Raw genomic sequence first — 15,589 nt, 5'->3', positions numbered from 1 at the left:
AAAAAATGTTCAGAAACCAAATTGATAGAAAGCTGTGTCCCCTGGGCTAGCGTCCTACATGCTTTATATGCAATTCTACTCCTTAAGGGTTGGCCTTAGCTGTTTTTGTTTGCCATAGGACAATCAGTGGGCTGAATCAAACTTGCTTTTTAAAGAAAAGTAGTGAAGGTCGGGCACGGTGGTTCACGCCTGTAATCCTCGTACTCTGGGAGGCTGAGGCGGGCGGATCACGAGGTCAGGAGATCGAGACCATCCTGGCTAACACAGTGAAACCCCGTCTCTACTAAAAATACAGAAAAATTAGCCGGGTGAAGTGGCGGGCGCCTGTAGTCCCAGCTACTGGAGGCTGAGGCAGGAGAATGGCGTGAACCCGGGAGGCGGAGCTTGCAGTGAGCCGAGATCCCGACATTGCACTCCAGCCTGGGTGACAGAGCCAGACTCTGTCTCAAAAAAAAAAAAAAATAGTGAAGTAAAAGAAGCTTTTGAGTATGTTTTCATAGATTCTCCAGCCAGCGCTCAGTATTATTTTGACTGCTCTCTGACTGTTCAAAGGCTCATTTTGCAATAGATTATCTCATTAAAGGGACATTTCTCTCAGCCTCCACCCAGAAGTAGTCATTATGCTTTCTGGTTCTAGTCCTTGAATAGAGGAAGGGAGGTACACTTCGCTCTCAGTCTGGGCCCAACCAGTTATATTGGGAATTTTATATTCATTACCTAGAGAAGAGGAGAGAATGGAGAAAGAAAGTTGCTAAAAATTATTGGTGGTCAGGGTTACTGTGGATTTTACAGAATTACAGCAGTTCTGAAGCAGGCCATAAATGGGTTGGATGATGCTACTAAATTTTTTATACCTACCATCAGTCTAGAAACAGCATCTTGATGGAGTTGCATATAAATTCTAATTCTATGTTGGTTAAATTCAATGTAATAGCTATCTCTAAATTTAATTAGAGGTGTCATTTCAAAAGTTCACTTGTGTAAGATTCTCAGATATCATACTAGTACCAATGCCTTGTCTTTATTATCTGTTAAAAGCATTTATTTCAAAAGACATAATTTTAAGTGTTGTTATAGATATATTTTCTGAACTCATCTGAATACTCTACCTAAATTACGGTATTTTGTGTTGACAGATTATCAAGAATTTGAAAGCTCATGGTGTAACTATGCCTGGTACACATTATATATTCAATAAGCACTTTTTATTGTTTTAAAACACTATGTTACTGCTTTATTTTCACCTTTCTTCAGTTTTTTTTCTTCTTTCAAAATCTGATACAATTTAGTTAAAAAAAATTTTTACCTGTTGCCTCTTTTTCATACTTGAGACACTGGTCTAAAGTAAAATGTAAGTTATATGTCTCTTGCTGAAAACAAACTCAGTATCTGCTATGTTATTTGCTCATGACTTGGGTTCTGACCACTGGCTATGATTGGCCACGTAACCAGATGAAGTATTTCCAATAGCTTTAGAGTTTTCTTGCAGGGTTTCAGCTCTTCCTGTCTGCTTTGGTTTAAACCACTAGGAATGTGCTCAGGTCTTCAGTTGACTGAGGTAACGTTCATCTAAAAGGATAGTTTACTCTCCACTTTCTATATGTTCTAAGAAAACATGGAGATTTTGATTCTGAGAAACTTTGTGAGAATCTTTATGGAGCAAGTAAGCATTAACCTATCTTCCTTCTTTCCCTTGCACGCTAGGGTGGTCATATCTCTCCTTCCGGGATCTCTCCGGAAAATATCTTGGGCCTCAATTACTTCTACTAACTGTGGACTATTCTCAGACTCTCCATAGTATTCTGAGAATGAACTAGAATTCCTCTGAAACTTAGCTGACCCCAATGAATGGGCAAGTTTTCCCCACGGCATTTCAGTTTTAAATACAGAGGAAATTAAGTTGTTCCCTGTGCAGCACTTCATTGTTAAACTGTGACAGATTTTTTTTCTTGTACAATAAATGTAGTTCCAGATTTAAAGAACACAGGCTGCTGGAGACCTTGGTATGGAACGAACAGGTTGAATTTAAAATCTGTCTGACATTGACAAAATCGCAATGATTTTTTTTTAATAGCAAATAAAATGTGTAACATAGTACCTTTGGGATTTTAAGCAAAGTCAGTCCTAAGAGTTGTATTCTTCCTTAATTTACATTTTAAGTGCTCATCAAGGTAGAAGGCAATGAATTCAGAAGACAGAGCCTATAATAATTTTCCCTTCTCTTGAACCAGGGAAAGATCTTCAAGGTCATATCATGTATTATTACTTTCAAACTTTTAAAACATCATTTTTTCCACATTACACTATGCAAACTTAGGTGTAGCTTACATACAAAGCAAGGCAATAGGCCTTTCATGGCTTACACATACGAAATGTGCAATAAAGTACATAAAGAGTGTTTAGGAGAAAAAGTAAAGTTGGATCCATGTGATCTGGTAGTTTTAGTTTGCATGATAACATACAGTTGCTACCTACTTTGAGAAGTAATAAAATATGTTTTCTTAACTTTCAGCTTGTATTACTATGACATATAAATGCTGTTCCTTAAATTTTTATTGCAGATAGTTTTGAAAATAATATAAAAAAATTAAACATCAGTCTGATTATTTCTGTTTTCAGAAATTTAACGTAAGAAAACTATAGTTTTAAGGGGGAAGGTGAGTAAAGGAAAGTGGAAACAGAAACTACAAAACCATGACTACAAAATGAAATGAAATCATGAGAATATTGTTTGTGTTTGAAGCTAAAGGGAGGAAAGATCAAGTACAGCAGTGACCTCCAAAGAATTCAGGTGGATTAGTTAGTGGTAGAAGCAGGGAGCAGTGGGTAGAGAATGTTAATGCAAGTGTTAAGAAAATCAGTTTATGAGCCCAGCCACAAGTAGAATCATGTCTTTTGACTTTTAACCTATTGTTCTTTCTACTATAGCATGTCGCTGCTGAGTATTAAAAGAACTTTTTCTGAATTGGTACAGTTTTGAGAAATAAAGTTAGCCCTTGAATGACACAGGGGTAGGGTGCCAACCCTGTGAACAGTCTAAAATTCAAATATAACTTTTGACTCCCTCAAACTTAACTATTAATAATGTGCTACTGAACAGAACCATAAAGTCAATTAGCATGTACTTTGTATATTATATTATTATATGCTATATTCTTACAGTAAAGTAAGCTGGAAAAAGAAATGTTATTAAGAAAACCGTAAGGAAGAAAAATATATTTACTATTCATTAAGTGGAAGAGGATCATTATAAAGGTCTTCATCTTCATCATCTTCATGTTGAGTAGGCTGAGGAGGAAGGAGAAGAAGAGAAGTTCATTTTGCTTTCTCAAAGGTAGCAGAGGTGGAAGAAAATTTGTGTATAAATGGAACCATGCAGTTCACACCAGTCTTGTTCCAGGGTCAATATTGAAGTCACTATTTTTTTTAGATACTGTCATATATAAACAAAGCTGATACACAGTACAGAAGAGCTAAGTGCAGCATACTGAGATATATCACATTATTTTGGCCATCTTAGGACATCATTTTAACCAGTCATTTTACACCATCATACAGACCTCAGCTTTCAGCAAGGTGGGAGACTGATAGTCCATTCTGTGTGTAGACAATATTATTATTTTTTAGTTTTGAAAATGGACATGTACAATTAATTTCAATTAAGGCAATATATAATGTACCTTTTCACTATTGAATCATGAATATATTACAATGAAGTCCAGGGACCTGTTTTGAGAGGTAAAAAATGAGTCACTATATGTTGTATTGCTTTTTTGGACCTAAATTTGAGATATTAGTATATTTGGCTAAGTTTTATTAAAGTTTTATTCTGTTTCAAAGTTGTCAAAAATGCTTTAAAATATATATGCTATACTATATATAACCATCTCTGTATAGCTATAATTAAAAACATCTATATGTTTATATAACTATATATCAATAACTAAATGTATATTTATATACAAATTCAAATTTATATATTCATATATAACTGTAACTGTAACCATCTCTATATATAATTAGAACCATAACTATATATAACCATACTCTCAGTGAACATCATTGTGAGAAATCAAATGTATGAACCAAAAACTCCAAAACTGGTACTCAAATAAATGATTCTATAAAGATGGTTACTATGATGTCCTTTCAGTTGACTATAGAAATTCCAGTGAATAGTAAAAAGAATTTTACTATGCTTCACAGAGACATAGCTGTTAAAAAATTTCTTAGACACTAAGCACTTGTACATGTGTGTTCTTTCTTTCCATAGTGAAGAGGTTACAATTAGATATGCTGTAGTATTTTTAAAAATACTACGCTAGGAATAAGAGACAGCTGTATTCTAGACCCACATTTGATCATGAGCATACTGTTAACCTCACGTTTTGTGATAACTACAACTTAATTTTTCGACTCACTTCACAGTCAATTCAAATATGTTCTATTATATAAAGAATAACAAAAATCACTTAATGTATACCTATTATTTCAAATTAATTTCACTGGTTCTCATTTACTTCAAATATTAAAAGAAGGGGTTGGACTAGGTCTCTAGTATGGTTTTCAGTTCTGTTCTCTTGTGTTCTATGTTGTATTATGTTGTTCTTAAACATTTTGCTTTAAAATGTGTTTTTGTGTACCAGAGGAGTTAATATAACTACAAAATAGTTTTTCAAGGCGTGTATGGTTTTGGACAACAAATATTTACCACGTAACATGCTTCTAATAATGTGGGGCTTCCGTAAGTACCATTTGTTTAAAGCAGAGTATAAACATTTCCTTTTGGCCGGGCATGGTGGCTCACGCCTGTAATCCCAGCACTTTGGGAGGCTGAGGCGGGCAGATCACAAGGCCAGGAGTTTGAGACCATCCTGGCTAATGCGGTGAGATCCTGTCTCTACTGAAAATACAAAAAAAAATTAGCCGGGCGTAGTGGTGGGCGCCTGTAGTCGCAGGCGCCGAAGCAGGAGGCTGAGGCAGGAGAATGGCGTGAACCCAAGAGGCGGAGCATGCAGTGAGCCAAGATCCCACCAGGGCACTCCAGCCTGGGTGACAGAGACTCCATCTCAAACAAAACAAAACAAACAAACAAAATTTCTTTTCTAAACAAAAATAATGAAACTAACAGTGATACTGTCTCCTAATGCAAGCTCAAATTCCTATACATTTTACATCTCAGTATTTCTAAAATAGCAATGTAATTATTTTATCTACATTTAGCCTCAAATTAAGCTGGTGATTGAAAGGTATAATTGATTACAATTTGGAAAGTTTTTTCCTCCAAATTAATGACTGAGATGCAACTGAAAAAAAGTTTCTCCTTTTTTGAAAGGGTAAAATTAACGGTCATAATTCTTTTTATTTATCATTTAAAATTCTATTCTTATCCCACATACTAAGAAAAAAAGTATACTGAGTATGTTGTAATCTTTCAACATAGAGCACTGCATTGAAAAATGTTGGATATTTTCACAGTATGGACCAAGAAGACAAATAATTTAAAACTAAAGACAGAGGATACTAGAGCCTGGGAAAGGTAGGGGTAAGCCGGGACAGGGAGAGATTTGGTAAAGGACATAAAATTAGAGCCGGGTGGGAGGAATAAGTTCTAGTGTACTATAGCACTGTAAGATGATTACAGTTAACAGTAATATATTACATAGTTTCAAACAGCTAGAAGGAAGTTATTGAATGTTCTCAACACAAGGAAATGAATGTTTAAGGTGATGGATATGCAACTCACCCTGATCTAATCATTCTACATTGATATTAATATTATGCCTATACATTAAAAATGTACCCAATAAATGGGTACAATTATTGTCCTAATTTAAAGCAAAAAGTCCTCTGTAAAAAAGAACTGAAAAAATTACCATGTTTGCCTGTGTTTTCATATAGATTTGGAAGGCCTTTCACATACAATCTGGACATAGCAGTCACATAGCTATTTGCATTCATCATCACAGCATTTGTTTATCTTGTGTCTTCACTTACCTTGATCTAAAGCAAATGTAAGTGAAATGTTCCCTCTTCCAGAAGTATTTGGTATGAATAATTAGTTGTTTTTTCCTGTGTAGATAGTTCTTGTACAGGAAGTATCTTTTTAACTGCATCATTGTGTGCACCTTTTTTTCCTTTTTTTTTTTTTTTTAAGAGAGAGAGGATCTCACTCTGTTGCCCAGGCTGGAGTGCAATGGTATGATCATGGCTCACTGCAGCCTCAAACTTCTGGGCTCAAGCAATCTACCCACCTAAGTCTCCCAAGTAGAGTAGCTAGGACTATAGGTGCACACCTACATGTCTGGCTAATTTTAATGTATTTTTTAGAGAGGGGGTCTTGCTATATTGTCCAGGCTGGTCTTTAACTTGAACTTCTGGCCTCAGGAGTTTCTCTCACCTTGTATGTGTGACTTAAAAGTAGTATTAAATAACCAGAATGAATCAGATTTTATTATAGTCAGCCTTGCTATTAACTTTTAAAAATTGGACATTTCATATCTCTATAAGCTTTTATTTTTCTTTATGGTAGTCATATATAGGCAATAATACTTATTGCAAATATTTTTGGAGAATTAAATACCATCTGGTACCATCCTACTATATCTAATAGGATATATAGGATCTGTTTTTCCTTTCTTGCTCTTCCTTATGGATATACAACATGAAAGGGAGTAATTCCTTGTTTTTGTTGTAAATCATGCTGGTTAGAAAAAAGTATTTGCACCTGGTACAATGACGTGGCACATCCATTGCTCTGATGAGGAGAATGTGCTGCTGAATGGAGAAAATCCACTTCTCTGAAAGAGGGAATCCATTACTCTTATAAAACTGGACTCTTCTCATGCACTTTGGGAGGCCGAGGCAGGCAGATCACGAGGTCAGGGGATAAAGACCATCCTGGCCAACCCCGTCTCTACTAAAAATACAAAAAATTAGCCAGGTATGATGGCGGGCGCCTGTAGTCCCAGCTACTCTGGAGGCTGAGGCAGGAGAATGACATGAACACGGCAGGCTGAGCTTGTAGTGAGTGGAGATTGCACCACTGCACTCCAGCCTGGGCAACAGAGTGAGACTCCGTCTCAAAAAAAAAAAAAAAAAAAAAAAAAAAAAAAAAACTAGACTCTTTGGAGAATGCTTTTTCCTAAGAAAAATATTAAATTAGAATTCAACCACAGAGTTCACAGTAGTAGGTGTGAAGTTAAAGTGTCTCAATAGATGAAAATAACTGCTACAACAAACAGACTTGCCTGATAGATGTTAGAGAAGCCACTCTGGTCCTTCCAATTCCGGTTAAGATAAGGAATAAAAAGTTTTTCTGTCCTGACAAGGGAGGTTTTCCAAAAGAACTTCCCATTTAAAGACTAGTTTTGATCGAAGTGTAAAAGAAAAAGCTTTCTGTGATAATTGCAACTTAATTTTTCGACTCACTTCACAGTCAATTCAAACATTTTCAATTACATAAAGAATAATAAAAATCACTTAATGTATACCTACTATTTCAAATTAATTTTTATCATTAATTTATTCATCATTTTATTTACCCAAAAATATTTATTGAGATTATACTGTGGGCCAAGTACCACTTTAATTTACAGAAATGATTAACATAGTTCTGTCTTTACTGAGTTAATTTTGTGGTTGGATACAGAGAATAAACAAGTAAGCCAATAGCCATGTAGCAATTCAGATGATGAGGAGAGCTATGGCTTCCAGTCATTCCATTTGAATAAAATTTTTCATCTATTATTTTTCCAAATTTACCATTTCACTATTCTTATTTTATAGAAATACATACCGTGTTTTAACTAAACTTGCCCGACGGCATAGTCTTTGAACCTCTTCTCCTCTCTAATCACATCCTCCTCCTATCTCACACCTAGATTGGGTGATTTATAAATGCTAAGAACCCCAAACAGGTATCTCTAGCCCATATCTCTTTGCTAAACTGCAGGTTCCTATATCCCAATGCTTAGTTAATATCTCCATTTGGTCTATCAAAAGGCACCTCCAAAAGGAAAATGCATTTGCTATCTCAAACCTGTTCTTCCTCCTTTCTCTTCTCCAGCTTGATAAACCTAATCAGATGGAATAATCCAGTACAGGTGCTACACTATATTGGCTTGTAAATTCCCTCTTACAGATGGGACCCACCCAGGCTAATCGGTTTTACTTAGGTTGCACAGTAAGACCCAAGGCAAGTTAGAAGTCAGTTTTCCTGTCTCATAGAATTCTAGGATACCAGAAAAGAAAAAAGGCACTAGTGAGCATTTATAGCTCTTTTCTGCTACATAATAGAGCTAGAAGTCTGTGGAATGTAAGAAACTTGCTAGACTGTGGGTACTAGTTTAGTACATCTAAACTAGTTTCTTCTACATCTTTGTGAGAATGATAGCCTTCCTAAAAGCAATAGCCACGGTGCAAGGTGCAGTCATAAGGGAGATGCAGAAGAATTGTAGCAGAGAACAGAAAGCCTGGGTAATGTCAAGGAAGGTCTCACAAAGAATTGGATTGGAGTTACCTCTGGAAAGACCCACAGGAGTTTTCTAGGACGGGGTGAGGAGTTTTCCATTACGGAGTTGGGGCAGGGTAAGTAAGGCTTCGAGGCCTGGCATACTGATGTCTCCCTTGTGTGAAGCCCCGCGGGCCCTCTTCCCTTGCAGGTTCCTGCATCAGCCCCTCTTACAAGCAAGTGGTCCTACAGGATAGCAGCAGACCACCAGATGGCTACAAGTTCCTGATATCTAGTACTACCTGGAAAAGAGAACAAAAGTCCCTTATTTCTGACGTAGCACCCCCCCCACCACCACCTCCACCCCCAATCTCCAGCCAATTAGCACCAAAAGCCCAAGAAGCTATTAGTCACAAATTCCTGCCTGGGGGTAGGAGTTGGGTGGCAGGGGGCAGGGACTTCTCTGAGGTCTTGCATGCACAGCTAAGCTCAAGATTTAACTTATAGTAACCCTTTCCTCATTTTAGTAGTAAAAAGCCCACACCTACGTGGAGATTTTATATGCTAATGGTACATGCGAACTGTGTTAGAGCATGTAGATACTGAGCGCAGGAGCCAATTAGAGGTCAGCCTTTGCACACGTTGCCTCACCAGTATTTTATGAATATTCACGTACAGCCCCCATACAAGAAATTCCTTCTAAGGCACTAGATGCAGCCTCACGCTTTGAGCAGCCTGCTCTGCATCTCACAGTGCACTGCTGCTTTGCAATAAACTTCTTTGCATACTCTTACTTTGAACTTGCTCTCAAAGTCTTTTGTGCCATGAAGTCAAGAACCCGAGATGGCCCACTCGCAACAGAGTGAGAGGCAGGTGAGGATACTTAACCTCTCTGCAACGATTGATGATGTTGGAGATTTTGCTTCATCTTGACACTCTTTTCATTCAAAGGCATGCTACGACAGTTTTCTACTCCATCTCAAATGCTGCATTTTATTCTTAAGGCAAAGCTTCGATGGTCTTAGTTTTCCAAGTGATTAGAAGTGACATTCTGGAGAATAGGTAAACAAATCAAAATCCCTCAAATTTGAATCTACTAAATAACGTAATTACTCTAAATCCTACCCCCTGCAAGCAGCATGGCATGATTTGCCAGGCGGAGAAAATACAAATGGCTTGATTCAAAGAAACATATTATATTTTGAAGACGAGAGATTTCTGCCCACCCCCTCACCATTTTAAAGTCTCACTTTGTTAGATCTGAAGTTAGGCAGATATTTTTTAGATACGCATGCATTTTGTTTTCTTCAAGTTAATAATGAGGTTGTTTTCTGATGCTTTCCTGTGAACATGGGGGTTACAAGGAAAAGTCACAGGATCATTATTGCACCATCTGTTCCAGCTGGTTTGTTTTAGTCACGTGCTTTTCAGTGTTCTCAGTGAGCTGTCAACAAACTGCCAATTAATTCTGAAAACCAACAGGTTGTCAGAGGTTACTATACTGAAAAAGTGAGATTACGACACTGTTTATCATGGGATTGATAACTGCTGATTTACAAACAATTTCCAGAATACTTTCTGTGGATGAGTGAACTTTTAAAGATATAATAATGATATCTTTGGATTCTGTTTCTAAAGAGAAATAAAAAGATGATCATGATTCTCTGAGCATACATCGAGAAGAGCCATTCTTTTTATTTTGGTTACTGTTTGATAACTATATAATTGGATTCAATTGGTTTTCTTAGTGATATTTCAAAGAAGAAAAAAATTACAAGGTCGTTGTTTATAAAAGATGAGCACAGAAACTAGGTTTTGTTCTTTCTCTGGTCTTTTTTGGCTGTTACCTCTATACTACTGAGCTCAAATGCCTATGTGTAATAGAAATCAGAGTTTTCCTAAGGAAAACTGACTTCTGACTATCTGACTTTTAGTATTAGTTCTGTTTAGTTTGACTTTTAGTATTAGTTCTGTTTAGTTTTATTTGTGATATCAGTAAATCAATCCAGCGGTGTGATAAATTTTGCTGAGGCAAAGCATATATGTATATTTATTTTTGTGTAACTTTGTATTACTGAGAGATTTGGGACTTGGAAATCAGGATTATCAATGAAAACAATTAATTATGGTTAATCATATAAGAAATGTAGATGAAAATAGCACAAATAGGTTGCATATACGACCTTGAAGATTCACACACTGGCTTATTTTTATTGACTTTTAGTGAAATGTAAGGCAGATATTTCTAGCTGATTGCCTTTGGGCAGATAAAATATTTCAGGATAATGTTGATCTAAGTCTGAATGCATTGGATCTAACAGAAGCTTTATAAGATTTTTAGTAACCTATTAAAATTCATTGTTAATTTGCTCTATATTTTATAATGCGTGAAATATTTGTAGTCATATAGAATATGTGTGTGTGTGTGTGCGCGTCTGTGTGTGTGTGTCTGTGTCCACACACAAAGAGAAAGAGGAGAGGGAAGAAGAGAAAGAGAAAATGAGAGGGAGGGCAGAGAAAGAGAAATCTTAAGTGAGCACTTTAAAGAGATTTCTGAGCTCACTTGTACGCAGAGTCCGAATGGAAGGAAGTTGTTTTCATGCCTCTTTCTTGACTCTCCTGGTGGACAACAGAAGCAGCAGATGTATTCAGAACCTTGTGGAAAATATCTCCTAACTTGAGCTGGTCCTTTTTCCTTTATTCTTGGCTCTATCTTGGATTTAATATCTTCCATCCAGATGTCTTATAAACAAATATTCACCTCTGAGAAAAGGATTAGGCTATACATCAAAATGACAAAAAAAAAAAGCGGGGGGAGGACAGGTTGCAAATGAAAATATTTAGTTTGCTCAGGTTAGTTTTCAGAAGCTTTGTGGCATCACTGGAAATAGGAATTGCGTTAAACATTATCAGAATGTAAGGAAACGTGATCTTTATTTTATCCTTGAGTGCAGAACATTTATGCATTCGTTTATTGTTCAGTAGGTGCCAGGCTGTTTGCTAGGCCCAGGAGATATAATGCTGAAAAAAACAAAAATAAAAGCAAACGATTTCCTGCATTAACAAAGTTTGGAGAAAAAAAAAGATATATAATCTAATGGAGACGACCAACATTTTTCAAATAATCATGGTTATGATTTATAATTACATCCCTGAAATGAAGGAAGATTGATCTATGGGAATAAGTAACTAGAACAAGTCACTCAGGGAAGAGATTCTTGAGAGAGATGTCTGATGTGTGAAAGTTTTTTGGTGATAAATGGGGCAGGGGGAAAGGGCATTATTTCCAGTGGAGAAAATACCTTACCAAAGCCTTATAACAGAGACAGGCAAAATAAGTTAAAAAAAACTGAATGAAGTTTAGTGTCGCAGGAGGGGATATCTAGAGGGAGAGAGAAAAACATAGAGCCCCGACACTGGGAACTTGTCAGCTAGGTCAGGGATTTTGGTTTTTATCTTAAAAGTACATGAAAATATGCTAAAGTTATTATTGAGTACAATTAACATGATCACTCAGGCTCTCGTGTGGAAAGTGGACTTAAGATGCATATATAGAAATTTGGAAGACTAAAAAGGATGTGGTTAGGGCAGTTTAGGTGAGAAGTGTCTTGACAGCTTGCAATAGAGTGAGGACAGTCAATATGGAGAGGAAGCAAAGTTTAGGAATATATTTAGAAGGTAGATATAAAAGAATTTAGTGACGAGTTTAGAGGGTAAACAAGAGTTATCAAAGAGGTTTCCTTGGTTTCTGATTTAAGTACACAGATGAATGAAAATTTGGGAAAGTGTGGTGTTACGGGAGGGTGTGTGTACTATGAAGGGCTGTTTTTGAAACATGAAGGTGGAACTGTTGAGTAAGCAAGCTATACCATTCTAGAGGTTGAATGTGAAGCAATATAAATATAATTAGGACCAGAGATGATGTTAAGATAACCTGGGCTGAATGAATGAAACAGGAATATAGGTGGCTAGCAATGAGATTTGATAAGCCACAATATTTAATGGCAAAATAAAGCAGTAGGCTGAACCTACTAAAGTACTGAGGAATTTTCACAAAATCTACAGAAATAGAAGAGAGAAATGTTATAAATACCAAAGAAAGTGACAATTTCTTCCAAAAAAAAAAAAAAAAAGGAATGGCCACCATATGTCTTGTAAGAGAGCATTAGGAATGCCCACTGGTGGGTGTATGTGTGTGTGTGTGTGTGTGTGTGTGTGTGTGTGATTGTGCTGGTTAGCTTTGAGAAAGCTAAAAGTCAGTTTAATGGCCTGATGAGGTCAGAAGCATAACTGAGTGGACTAGGGTAAAAAAATGGATGGAAGGATGTATATAACTATTCCAGAAATTCAAAAAGTAGAGGAAAGAAATTACCTTAAAACATAGGCCATTTACATCTGTCTAAAGATGGAAGAAAATAATTGAGAAAGGGAGTTGAAAATTCAGTCAAGAACCAGACTCAGTGGCTCATGCCTGTCACCTCAGTGCTTTGGGAGGCCACGGCAGGAGAAGCACTTGACACACCAGGAGTTCAAGACTAGCCTGGACAAGATAGTGAGACCCTGTCTCTGAAAAGTAAAAATAAAACATTAACTGGGTCTGATGGTACACACTTGCCATTCTACCTACTGGGGAGGCTGAGATAGGAGGGTCATTTATGGTGCCATTGCACTCAAGCCTTTGAAGAAAGTAAGACCCTGTCTCTAAAACAAACCCGAAATGCAGCATAGAGCAATGTTAATCAATTGATTACGTTTCTCAAGGAGTCAGACATAACAGATTGACTCTGACAGAAGAAAAACTCCTCTGTCACAGTAGGGAAGGAGGTGTGCTGGCAAAAGTGATAAAGCAGGAAATACTTGAACTCAAAGTTCAGATTTGTATGTTTGGAAAGGACTTAGTATTTATACAATAATAAGTTCATGCCATTTTACAACTTATTTATATACAAAAATATAGAAAGGCTGAAGTAGACATAACGCTTTTAGTTTAAAGTGCTTGTAAAGCAATTTTCTAAGAAATGCCTTTTTAAATACTGAAAAAGTACATTAGTAACTAAATATAATCCACCTGCATAGCTTCTGTTGTGCTCAGTTAATTTATTAAGTACTGCCTATCATAGACTATCTTATTAACTTCTCATCAATATTTACCAGTGAATTATAATAACTATGTCTATTAATATTTGTTCATCAAACATACTCAAATAAAAGTTCAATATTTATATATTAATAATTGTATTCTGTACAGATAATTAGAAAATTAAGTATAATGCAATATTTTCTCTATTTCCCCTTTTCTTTCAACCTTTTTAATTAACTCTTTTCTTACCACATTTTTATCAGTCCCTATATTTCTTCTTATTTCATATTTTGTCTGAATAAAAAAAGTATTTGTTATGATCAAAGGAATAATCTGTATTTGGAGATACTTACTTCTCATTTCCCTTGGCAACTACCAGCAAGTTTTCAGTAGGTTAATGGAGATTTATATGTGATATTAAATATTTCATGATACATGTTTTTCAATATATAATTCATTTTCTCTGATTCCTTGCAATTTTAATTTTGACAGGTGAAAAGCAGTAAGGATGTTTAAGTGCTGCTCAGTTGTCTTGGTTCTTGGATTCATTTTTCTGGAATCGGAAGGAAGGCCAACAAAAGAAGGAGGATATGGCCTTAAATCCTATCAGCCTCTAATGAGATTGCGACATAAGGTACAGTCAATATTCTGCATCTGCTCATAGTGCCTGCCAATTATAAACTAAGCTATTCGTTTTCTGGTTTATTATTCACTTAGGTGCACTTATTTGAGAATATACTTTCAGTAGTTTCCATATGATTTTTAAAATGCACATTTTAATACATGAAATAGCAGTAAATTTGGAAATTTACAATTTCGAGATCTACTTCTTAACAAAGAATAGAGATGGACCATTAAAAACATAATTATTAGAATTTACATAGAATAATACTAATAAATTTATAAAGAAGTAAATATAAAACCCAATCTACCAGATAATTTATATTACTCCCATATTAATTGTGATTTTAGAAGATTTTAAACTAAATAAATGTTATGTCCTATGTTTCGCTTTGTTATAAGATAAACACAAAGTTATCTACACTGTCTGAAGATATATAGGTTGGCAAAGGATTTGTTTCCATAGAAATTATTAGAAAATTTCATAATATGGGGTTTTCTAATGTTGGACAAATACTCCACTTTTTATGTTAAATGTTTTGAAGTATAAAATAAACTGATATTTAGGCATATAATAAATTATAAACATTAAATACTTATGATAAATTAAGCTAGTGTTTTATTTTAATAGCAGTCCATGATACTGAAAATAATATTCTAAACTTTTTATTAAATCACGTAACATTTTATAATACATTTTTGAGTTTTAAGAAAGTAGGAAAAAACATCAAAAATAACATACTAATTATGGGAGAAAACTTTATATATCAGTAACATTTCTTATTCAACTTGTCTATAAGAAAGACTTTTGAAATAAACAAATAGATTTTTTTTTCCTTTGGAATTAATATATGCATTTACGCTGCATATATTTTTGCTGAAATTATTTTGTAAGTATCAAATATTTTGATAAAATAGCCAATCTTTACTGGGACTTTTGTGTACCAGACATTAAGCTAAGCTCTTCAATGTATTATCTGATTTAATCTTCAAAACAATCTTATGAAGAAGTAACTATTTTCATTTTATAGACAATAAATTAAGTCATAGAAGGGTGAAGGAATTTTCTAAATGCACACATTATTAAATATATTAATTGGTACAAAATGAAGGATAGATTCGATAGCCAACAAAAAAGGAAGTATAATGTAAAAATATACTTTAATGTCAAAATCATTGTAAAAATTCAGTTACATGTGAAAATAAATAAGTTTTTAAAGTTTCTAGTCTTGACATATGCAATTGGAGAATTGCCCTTGACCTACCACTTTTCAATTATCATTGCTTTCTCCTACCTCATGGACTAATAATCAGTTTTATCCCCAGCCGAAGTTTAGAAATAAATCACTTAATGTTCTCAGAACACATTATCAATACAGCAATTTGGTACATATTTTTATGTACCCATTGAATATTTATTCTGTGCTGTTTGTCTG

At 35.3% G+C, this 15,589-nt stretch overlaps 1 protein-coding gene across 6 annotated transcripts in view; it reads left to right on the top strand.

Moving 5' to 3' along the window:
• Positions 1-15,589, top strand: part of FSTL5 (follistatin like 5) — an 812,423-nt gene that overhangs the window by 38,031 nt on the left and 758,803 nt on the right. For 5 of the 6 annotated variants that reach the window (XM_005556204.4, XM_005556203.4, XM_005556206.4 and 2 more), the window contains exon 2: positions 14,025-14,166. In XM_005556204.4, coding sequence (XP_005556261.3) covers positions 14,041-14,166 — 126 coding nt within the window. In that variant the 5' untranslated portion in view covers positions 14,025-14,040. Of the gene's footprint in view, positions 1-14,024; positions 14,167-15,589 lie in introns of those variants that run through there. The other variant, XM_065545652.1, reaches the window with a different exon arrangement.

Source organism: Macaca fascicularis, chromosome 5 (assembly GCF_037993035.2).
Source record: "Macaca fascicularis isolate 582-1 chromosome 5, T2T-MFA8v1.1".
Classification (NCBI taxonomy): Eukaryota; Metazoa; Chordata; class Mammalia; order Primates; family Cercopithecidae; genus Macaca; species Macaca fascicularis.
The sequence above is the reverse complement of the archived record's forward strand: the minus strand, read 5'-3'. Positions and strand labels throughout refer to the sequence as shown.